The 11189-nt window shown below is 34.0% G+C and overlaps 1 protein-coding gene across 2 annotated transcripts; it reads left to right on the top strand.

Moving 5' to 3' along the window:
• The first annotated feature begins 5097 nt into the window (after nt 1–5097).
• LOC105965335 (BRASSINOSTEROID INSENSITIVE 1-associated receptor kinase 1) lies at nt 5098–9118 on the top strand. 2 transcript variants are annotated; one of them, XM_088820914.1, is made up of 6 exons: nt 5098–5414; nt 5510–5580; nt 5754–5858; nt 7589–7912; nt 8050–8447; nt 8556–9118. In XM_088820914.1, the coding sequence occupies exons 1-6, from the start codon at nt 5260–5262 to the stop codon at nt 8877–8879; spliced, it is 1377 nt and encodes a 458-aa protein (XP_088677040.1). In that variant the 5' UTR covers nt 5098–5259; the 3' UTR covers nt 8880–9118. The 2 variants fall into 2 exon arrangements, with proteins under 2 accessions (XP_088677040.1, XP_088677041.1); XM_088820915.1 differs by having other exon boundaries at nt 5237–5414; nt 5516–5580.
• Nucleotides 9119–11189: the final 2071 nt, after the last annotated feature.

Here is an 11189-nt window from a genome sequence, read left to right as displayed (position 1 = left end):
TTATAGTACATTCAACACGCGTAAGCGCCCACGATATTCGATTGTGGGTCGCTCATACCCAAACCTCCTCACGTGGACAATTGTTGTCAAATCCAGACTAACACACTATGTTGACCGAATAGCTGAAAAATCGACTCAGAAAATAAAATAAAAAATCACCGCATAAAACCGTCAAAAATATAAAGGGATTATTAGCAAGACCCCCCTCATCTAGGAAATGTAGTCAAGGAAAACCCCTCTCCAAAAAATAATTAGAGAAAACCCCTTTGCCTTTAATATAATCCCCATCACAATCTTAATTACCCAATATACCCTTCCATAAACCTAGTCTTGTTATTATTTTCTCTCTCGTTTTCTACTGTCGACCTGGCATCGTGAGCAGATCCCATCCTCCTGTCGTTTTCTGCTCTCATTCACGCCGCTCTTACAAATCTCCAAAACTAGAAAATCCTCGACCGAAATTCGACGAAAAAAAAGATATCGCCGGAGAAGAAGATCGGACTCTTCATCGGCTCCTTTCGTATCTAGAAAATTATTGACCATCCTAGATCTATCATTGGGTAATCTTTGTAGACCCATCGTCGTGAGTTTGTAGATCCATTCTTGGACAATCGTCGTCGGGCGTTCAACAGGTTGAAAAACTCTTGTGTTTTGTTTTTCAAAGTGGATTGATTTTAATTATTTTTTTTAATTTTTTTAATTATGTTTTTCGGTTGTGTGCGAGGCCGTCATCAAGGAGGAGATTGTGAAGAAGGTGCTCAAGACTGATTTTGCTTCATTGGTGGAGCTGAACATGCCCAAGAACCTACGGGTTCGGCAATGGCAGGAGCTCTGGGTGGTGTGGTGACAATGGGGAGGCTGATTTTGGGTTTTTTTTGTGGATCGGACGGAGAACAGCGCGTGTAGAGAATTTCGCGCAGGCTGAAACCTTAATCGACTATGTACATGTTCGTAGTCGATTAAGATAATCGACTGTGTTCTGGTAGTCGATTAAGATTGATCTACTCCAATTGTTTTTACTTTTTTTGGATTTTTCGTTTATTTATTCCAATTGTACAAATCAATTATAATGTTTGTATATTTTTTTTGTAATATATAGTTGATTTTTCATTTTTTCGTAGTTGTTATTTGTTATTTTTAGTAGCAGATTATTAATCAACTATGCTCTGGTAGTCGATTAAAGTTGATCGACTCCAATTTTCTTTTTTCTTTTTTTGTTTTTTTCGTTTACTGATTCCAATGTATAAATCAATTATAATATTCTTATATTTTTTGTTTTTTTTAAATATAGTTGATTTTGCATTTTTTTGCAATTTTGATTTGTTATATTTAGCAGCAGACTTTTGATCGACTATGTTTCATCATAATTGATTAATATACTGATATAGAAAAAAAATTAAAAAAAATTAAAGAATTTCTTTAATCGGCTATGAAGCATAGTTGATTAAGGCTAATCGACTATGCTCCATAGTCGATTAAGAAAACTGGTACAGAAAAGAAGGAAAAAAACGGAAAAACGAAAAGAAAAAAAATTGCTGAGCGCGTGATACAGTGATGATGTGGCGGGCGGGGACAAAGCTAAAAAACATAATAACTCAAAATGGGTATGGATTTTTCACAAATGGAGAGAAATATTTTGGACCTCTCCCCATTAAAAAAATTAATAAGGGGTTTAATATAAGGGGTTAATATGCTTAGGTCCCTCCTACCAAACTTAATTAGAACTAAATGACAACATCAAACTAATTTTTTTAAATACACCCCTATTTTAAAATATAATATGACCCACATTCTAAATTTTTTTTTATCCCTAATTTACCCTTATGCCCTAAATATAACCTCTATTACGTTCTTCAATCCAGATCTGTTTCTCTTTTTCAATTCTTTTTTTCCTTTTCTCGATTCTTTTCTCTCGCTGCTCTCTCTCTCTCTCTCAATTATGGTGGGATGGCTATTAGGACTACATTGTTATGGAGGTTGTCATCGGACTGGTCACCGAGGCGTTTTTTAGATCGAATCTTGATGTGGGTGGTGATGGTTCTGGTTGGTGGCGGCGGTGGCGGTTCTAGTTTCTGGTGGCGGTGGCGGCGGCGGCGGTTCTAGTTTCTGGCGGCGGCGGCGGCGGATCTGGTTGCTGGCGGCGGCGACGGCGGATCTGGTTGCTAGCGGCGATGGCGACGGCGGTGGTTCTGGTAGTTGAGGGCGGCGACGGCGGATCTGGTTCAACTAATCATATTTTTCTTTTTTTGTCTCTTTCGAGAGGTCTCTCGCCGCTCTCTCTCCCTCTCGCTCTATCTATCTCTCTCTCGCTCACTCAATTATGGTGGCTATAGTGGGTGGCTGTCGGAGAGAATTACAGATCTGCAAATTGCAGCGGGTATATTATGGAGGAAACTTGTGAAGGAAGAGAGAGATTGAGGGGGGGCCAGGATCCTGGGATGGAAGATGAAGCGGCGTTTGGACAGGTGATTGGGGCGGAGGAGTTGGTGTTTGATGATCGGAGAGAGTGAAAGCAGTAATGGTTTTGCTGTAAGAATGGTTGTCCGGTGGGGGTAGAGTGATTATCACCACTGTACCTGTAAGTTGAGGATTAGACCCCTCCTCCATCACATTTCAAAGCTAGTGTGTGTGTGTGTGTGTGTGTGTGTGTGTGTGTGTGTGTGTGTGAATTCCTTCTCTCTCTCACACCTGTGCGTTCAGGAGGAAGAAGGAGAATATGAATTGGACGACTCTCTCTATTTGATTTCCTTTCATTCAAAGTCAACAATGGAGATGCATAATAAAACATAAAAAAGAAAAAAATATGCATAAACCCATTCAGTGGACTAGTTGAGCAGAGGATATCCACCGTGTTTCGTGCCATTTTCGTTTACAAGATTACAATATACAGTATTCATTTGTTGGGTAAAGGTTAATTTACGAAAAAATACTTCTTGTTTGAATTTTTTAAATTTGTTGTCGGCTAGGTTCGGCGACGGCTGAGGGTTGTTTGCGGCTAGAGTTTGGAACAGTACACCGTAGTAAACTATAGTACACCGTAGTATACTATTGCACAAATATGCTATTGTAACCCGTAGTATGCTACAGTACACCGTAGTATACTATAGTCTACTACAGTATTAACAACAAATGAATTTAAAAATATAAATCTTTTTTTTTCGTAATCTTCAGTATTATGAAAAGAAAAAATAATATTTTAATTGTGCAAAATTGCTAAAATGGAAAAATAGAAAGAAAAAAAAATTAAACGTGGTTGGAAAAATAAAAACATATTTAATACACGAGGGCATTTTTGGAATAAATTTTATGAAGGATGTGTAGCAAATGTTTAGTTGAGGTTGTCATTTAGTTCTAATAAGGTTTGTTACTAGGGACCTATATCTTAAGGCCCCTTAATATAAAGGGAAAATTTGACAAAACCCCCTAATTACACAAGTGTCATTACAATGAGCCCAAATTTATTTTACATTTTTAAGATAAATCCAAAACAATTTTTATTTATTAAAAGCACTTAATTATCACTATTATACCCCTAATTAAAAAATAATTTATATTTAATTTTGATATTAAAAGATATATAATATTTTTTCCATTAAATAGTCCTAATAATTAGGAAGTTAGTTATTAATTTAATTACCGTATTATCTCCTCTTATTCAATTCTCTCTCTCTCTCTCTCTCTCTCTCTCTCTCTCTCTCTCTCTCTCCCTCTCTCTTCTCTCTCTCGCTACGTGTTATCACTCTAATCAACTATGTTATGAGTACACCTTGTAAGTATAATTAATATATATATATATATATATATATATATATATATATATATATATATTAATTTGTCGTTTGTATTGGGGTTTGAATATGTTGCAGTCACATTGAGGAAGTGGAGACGCTAGGTGTTCGATATTGTTTGATTCAATGGATTATCGAATCCGAACATCTCAATCAGGAGTTATCTCGAAAGAATTGTAGATGTATGAACATGTTTGTTTTGCTTGGACGTTATGTTGTTTATCTGAGCAAAAAAAAAAAAAAAAAAAAAACGAATTTGTAATTATAAAGAGTGGTTTACATATTTAGTTTGTTATACAGACTGGTTTTCATTTTTACATACTTGTTATACATAGTGTTTCTCATATTTATATAGTTGTTTATACATAGTGGTTTTCATGATTATATAGTTGTTTATACAGAGTGGTTTTCATTTGTTATACATAGTGGTTTTCATGTTTATATAGTTGTTTATACAGAGTGGTTTCATGTTTACATAGCTGTTTATATAGAGTGGTTTTCATGTTTATATACCTGTTTATATAAAGTGGTTTTCATGTAACTTCGATTTTCTCCTTCCTAAAACATGCTTATTTCAAAGTGATTACACTAATTTAATAGTGGATTACGTTAATATTAATGTGGATTATGCTTATTTATAGTAATTTTTACTTTAATTTCACAGTGAATTTCGAAAAATTTATCGATTTTCGATGAGTATGTAGTGGATTTCAATTTTTTAAATATAAACCATTTAAAAAACTGAAATTAAATATAAAAAATAATTGTTTTAAATTGAAATTTAAAAAAACCATTAAAAAAATTAAAAAAAAAATGGAAAAAGCATAAACTCAAAATGGGCGTAAGATAGGGAAAGGCGTGAGATATGAGATTTGTATACTTTAATTATTTTTTTTTATTTTTCATAATAATATAATATGTTAACTTTTATTAATAATTTAAAATTTTAAATTGAAATAAAGAAAACCATTAAATAAAATAAAAAAGATAAGGAACAAAAAAGCGTGATGAGGGGAATAATTTTTGGAGAAGATTTGGATGTAGATTATGGGTATAGTTTTTTCTAAAATTAAATAATTGTACTAATTAATAAATTGTGGGGGCACATATGATTTTTCAGGCCCATTGAATTTATCTCAAATATCATTTATAAATAAAGAATTTATTAAGAATTAAAATCCCAATTAAGGGTGTTTGGCATATAGCCCCTAATATAAAATAGGGAAGGGCGAAAAAGAAAAGACAAAGGAAAATAAACTACTGACATTGCAAAGACTTGAGTCCCACTCTACTTGACTTTGACGAGGGAAGAAAGAACGCGTTTCTTGCTTTCTTCTTTTTCCTCTTTCCACACAATTTCAGCAAAACGACATTTTAAACATAACAATCAATTCTCAGAAAATTCATATTATATAGTTAATTTTATATTGTGATCGTAAGAGAGAGAGAGAGACTTTAGAGAGAGAGAGAGATGTACTCGTCCAGAGACAACTGGGAGAGGTTAGTGACAGCAGTTGTACGGAAACAGCAGATTTGGGAACTATTCCACTCTCACTCCAGGACCCCTAGCATCAGTACTATAGCTTCATCAGATGATAATGATGATTTCAGTGAACAATTTCTCGAGTAATTTTTTATTTTCATATTTTATTTTATTGTTATGTAAAGCAGCTGAGATCTTTTATTTGAGATATACTAAATATTGGAGATTATTTTTTCAGTAACAGATGGGCAGCAACTTCATCATCTGTATCTCCACTTCCACTTAATAACCCGCCATCTGTCACTCAAGGTTTATAATTTATCTACTATCTTCATGAATTAAACTCGATTCAAATTGCAATCAACATTTCTTTTCATAGTGGGTTCCCCCCCTTTTGTTAATTTCAACTAAAATTTAGTGTGTGTGTGTACTGTGTGAGTCTAGTTTGTATTTTTCTGACATAATATTTGATTTGCTTGCAGTTATTGGCAACCCATATGGTGAAGCCATCACCCGAAAGCTATTTCCCGCTAGTTGGTACAGAGCAAAGGAAACAAAGCAAGAATATCATATCTTTAATATTCCTGGTTAGTCGTCTTCTAAATGCCTATTTAAATTACATGGTGTGTGTATATAGGGAAAATTACAGTTTATATCCCTAAACTTTACCACTAAAATGATTTATGTCCTGAGATTTTTTCATCCACGGAATATGTCATCAAACTTGCCTCTTTTCAATAATTTATGTTCAACTGTCAACTGCGTCAGTCAACTTGATGGAAATATCACATGTGGCACATGTTACATACATCTGGCCGTTAAATGCCGATTTGCCTGACACCCCGAGATGATGTAGCCGGAAAAAATGAAGTAGAGTGACATGGGGTTCTCTCCCTCTATATAAATTTTAAAATTCTCAATTTTTCATTCCCCTTATTTCATTCAACCGGATGTAGAAACCGTACCCCTAAATTCCTCGTACGAAGCATTGAATTGAGGTGAACCTCCGAAACAACAATGTTGGAGTCACTCCTTCTCGACATTTCTTCTCCTGAAATCGTCTAAAGCAGAGCGGCACCTTCGATTGAACAACAAGTGCAATGTGAGACTTTGGATTTTGTAATGGGTTTATGACTTCGAATTTGGTATGGTTTCGACTAGGAATGCAGATTGGGTTGGAAATTTGGGAGTGGGTTCAAACGATTGAAAGAGATTTTGGAATTGGATGGCTATGGTTTATTGGATGAAAAGGGAAATGGGAATTGGGAGAGTGAGTTAGAGATTGGATGTCGGCTGATTTGTGTGCCAAGCCAACATTTGACTGTCATATGTCATTCCACGTAATATTTAACAGTCAGGTTGACATCACGTGCGTCACGCGTGATGTTTACGTTCAAGTTGACTGAAGGAGTTGATGGGGAACATAAATCGTTAAGTGAAAAGTTTGAGGACATATTTCGTGGATGAAAATATTTGAGGATATAAATCATTTTGGTGATAAAGTTTAGTTACATAAACTATAATTTTCCCTTTGTGTGTGTGTGTGTCTATATATATATATATATATATATATATATATATATATATTTCATATACTTGTTATTTATGTTTAATTACTTATTTCATCTTATTATGCAAAATTATGTGCTAGTGGAATTAAATGTTATGTTTGGTAAAGATTATAAATTTAATTAATTTTTTTATGTTAATGCTTTATTTACACTTAATCCATGTTATGTGAATTATGTAGCATATGTTATGAAATTAGTGGGCATACAAAAGTGTTATGGTGTGTAGTTTGTGTGAGTGTGTGTGTTTTGTAGATGACCCCGTGATGCTCGTAATATCATCGCACAATTTCTTTGCGGTTGACAGGGGTAGCTTCCGTTAGTTTTTCTGTCAAAATTAACTGCGCATGTCAAACATATATATATATATATATAATGGCGAGTCCAGAAATTTGTTACAGTTTTTGAAAAAAAATTGAATATTTTTTTGTGACAAAATCAGTAAATAGGAATGAAAAAAAATTTAGAGCTTTTTTTGAACTAATTTCGATTTTGGGTGAGCTAATTAATTAAATTTGGGTGGGCTAAATAGATATATAAGTATAATATAGGGGATAAATTATCAATTGTGGGTGGGATTGAGTCTACCATATATATATATATATATATATATATATATATATATATATATATATATATATATATATATATATATATATATATATATATATATATATATATACACATGTTCCTTACATTACTTGTTTTGCATTATAATTGGTGATGCGATGATGGGCGTTTGCATGCAGGAGTCAGAACATTTTCTCTAAACGAATTGAAGATTGCAACGGATAACTTTGCGGATAAAAATACCCTTTTTAGAGATGTATTTGTAAAGTCGTACAAAGGCCGGTTAGAGAATGGCTTTATGGTGGTAGTTAAAAGATTTAAACAGGTGAAGAAAAACATCTCACCTGCAGAGCAACAATATTTTCATGCAGAAGTTGAAATGATGAGAATTGTTGCCGCGCATCCAAATTTACTTGGAGTGATTGGTGGCTGCCTTAAGCAAAAAGAAAAGCTGCTCGTTTATCCCTACATGGCCAACGGAACTGTTGCATCATTCTTAAGAGGTTATCTCTTGAGCCGTTCGTGTTTGCGATTAAAAAAAAAGTATCCGCCATCCATATCAATAATAGCTGTTAATTAATTATATTGAAGATATCCATTAATTAATATTTTGTTTGAAATTTAACTGGTGCTATTGCAGATCGACCGGAGTCACGACCTCCACTTGATTGGTCAGTGAGAAAACGGATAGCATTGGGGGCAGCAAGGGGTCTAGCCTATTTGCACGATGGCTGTGAACGAAAAATCATTCATCGTGATGTGAAAGCTGCAAATATATATTTGAATAAGGACTTTGATGCAATTATTGGTAACTTTGAGTTGGCCATACACATGGACCACGGCGTAACTCATGTGGAAGAAAAATCTGTACCCGGCGCAATTCGTCATATAGCTCCTGAATACCTCTCTACGTTAATTTGTTCAGAGAAAAGTGATGTTTATGGTTATGGTATGTTTCTTCTTGAGCTCATCACTGGGCAGAGAGTTGTTGATCTTGCTAGGATTGCTAATGACAAAGATCTAATGTTAATTGATTGGGTGAGAGCCTATATCTGTACATATATATATACAATTAATTTGTAAAGTATGCCGTAAATTCGGTTGCCTTAATGACTAACTAAGAGCTTCTCCAATAATATATATCAGGTAAAGACACACGTAAAGGAGAAGGAATGGGTGAGGATTGTTGATCCTTATATTGGAGGTAATAGTTATTATTACATTGAAGAAGAAGTGGAGCAATTGATTCAAATAGCTCGGCTCTGCACACAAGACAACCCGGAGAGACGACCCAATATGTCGGATATTGTGAGGGTAATGCTACCACTTGGAGTTGGAGATGGCTTATTATTAGCTCAAAGGTGGGAAGAGTTCTGTAACGAAGAAATAATGATCAGATCCGATGAGCAATTGGATCTAATTTTACCGGATAGTCCAATGCAATCAGATGAACTATCCAGCCCCAGATGATTAGTGCAATATGTTTCATTTACACTAGTATTTCTCTCTGATAAGTCAAATTTGGAAGTGTTTGTGTGTCCTATATGATTAGTTTTTCCGTCAAACTTAATGTGTCAAACTTCAAGGGGGTTATCTGAAAAAATGAAAGGGAAAATGTAAGGCAAAGGGGGTCATCTGCAAAAATGAAAAGGGAAAATGTAAGCACAAGGGGGTCATCTGCAATAAAATTACTTTGCCGTTTGAAAAAACTGACGGAAGCCACCCCATCAACCACAAGGGGAGTCATCTGCAAAAGTTTGTAAATCAGAGGGGTTAAGTGCTATTTACCCTAATTTATAAACAAAATATATCGGATTTAATTTTTATTTACCCCTCAAATCTAAACTATTTGAATCAAATTTTGCTCAATAAATAAAAAACATTAACGGAACAAACAATCTAAATCAAATGTCACAATCTCATTTACATAGTAGCAATATCCTAGGTTACAACCAGATTCGTTCTACCAAACACTCCAATATGGGTTTTCCCTCCTTTTGTTTGGCGTTAGGTTCAACTACAACTCAATTTTTTTTCTTTTTCTTTTTCTTTCTTTTTTTCTTTTTTTTCTTTTTAGTGCGCTTTGTCTAGTTTGCGGTTTTATGACATGATATTTTATTGTGTTTTCAAGTACTTTAGGGTGATTCTCCATCAAATACGGTAATGTAGTTTACGGGGGCGTAAATGAGCCGAGCTCATCAGATTTTTCGAGCTCGAGTCAAATTTGGCGAATTCAATGTCGAGCTCCAGCTCATCGAGCTTCCATTTTATGAGCTTCCATTATTTATATGATACTAAAATAAGTAATGGAATAATAAAACTTTTGTTTTAATTTTTTATGTATGTATGTATTATTATTATATATTTTATTACTATATAAGTTATATTTATAATAAAAAATATAAATAGCTATATCAGATATAAAAAAATTAAAACGAAAAACTTGCAAGCTGGTCGTGAGCTTATGATTATGAACAACTAAGGATGGGCTCGAGCTCGATCTCGAGCTTTTGTCAAGTTGGCTCATCGAGCTCACGAGCTGGCTGAGACAGTGGTGAATCCAGATTTTTTGTCAAAGGTGTTCGAGATTGGACTAAAAGTTTACGGGGTTCAGGGGCAGCGCCCCTGGTAATTTTTTTTATAAATAGTATACACATAAAATAATAGAAATATGTAAAAACTTCAAATATAAAAAGATCATTTACAAATTTTGGGATAATTTTGAAAATATTTAGACATAAACTTGATGAAAATGTTCAAAAAAACTGTAATTATAGTTTTAATAGCAAAATGTGTAGTTAATCTTGTAAACTATCGCATCATATATATATATATATATATATATATATATATATATATATATATATATATATATATATATATTATATCTTAAAGTAGAAACCCTAGATATTATTTGCTATCCCCTTTTTTTTCTTCTACACGTTGCTTCTTACGTTTTTTTTTCCAGTTTTCTTTTACTTCTCAGAACTTCTTCTTCTGTTCTTCAAGAGTCACCTTCACCAGCTCGTTTTTTTCAATTTTTTTCACTTCTCAAAACTTTTTCTTCTGTTCTTCAAGAGTCACCACTCACCAGCCCGTCAACTGACAATTGCCGAGCCTTGCCGCCTTTCTCTCCATCTCCGGCGTTGACTACCGGTGGTCCGGTAATTTCTCTCGTTCTCTTCTCTTGCTTTAATTTCTCTTGTTCTTATAAAAAAATTCGAAACCTCTAATTTTAATTTCTTGTAAATTTAATTTCTTGAAAATTTAATTTCTTTAGATTTTTTTTCTATTTATTTATGTTCTTTTTCTCTAATTTATTATTTGTTTCTAATTTTCCAGGTTTATATTTTGAATTAGGATGTCACAAGAAACGAGTTCATCTCATGCTAATCCCTTGCTAGATGCAAGTACAAAGGAATCTCCACAAGGAATAAATACTCCTACAACTCCTAGCACAACTACTCATAGCACAGCTACTCCAAGCACAACTACTCCCAGCACCACAGATGAGAATGTGGTTATCGTGAAGAGAAGAAAAACATCGGATGTGTGGTTGCACTTTGACAGAGTAACTGTTGGGGGAGATCCAAAAGCACAGTGCAAGTATTGTAAGAAATGTCTCGTTGCAAAAAGTACAGATGTAGCAACTCATTTACGTGATCATGCTACATTACGGTGTATTAAAAGAAAGTTTAAAGACATTAGAGACATGAGGCAACAAGTATTGGTTAATGAGAAAAATAAGGTCGATGGTAAGATGGTCTTGAAATCTGGTCA

This window comes from Erythranthe guttata, chromosome 7 (assembly GCF_056151865.1).
Source record: "Erythranthe guttata isolate IM_541 chromosome 7, IM_541, whole genome shotgun sequence".
In the NCBI taxonomy this organism is placed as follows: Eukaryota; Viridiplantae; Streptophyta; class Magnoliopsida; order Lamiales; family Phrymaceae; genus Erythranthe; species Erythranthe guttata.
This window is presented reverse-complemented; position numbering and strand designations above follow the sequence as displayed.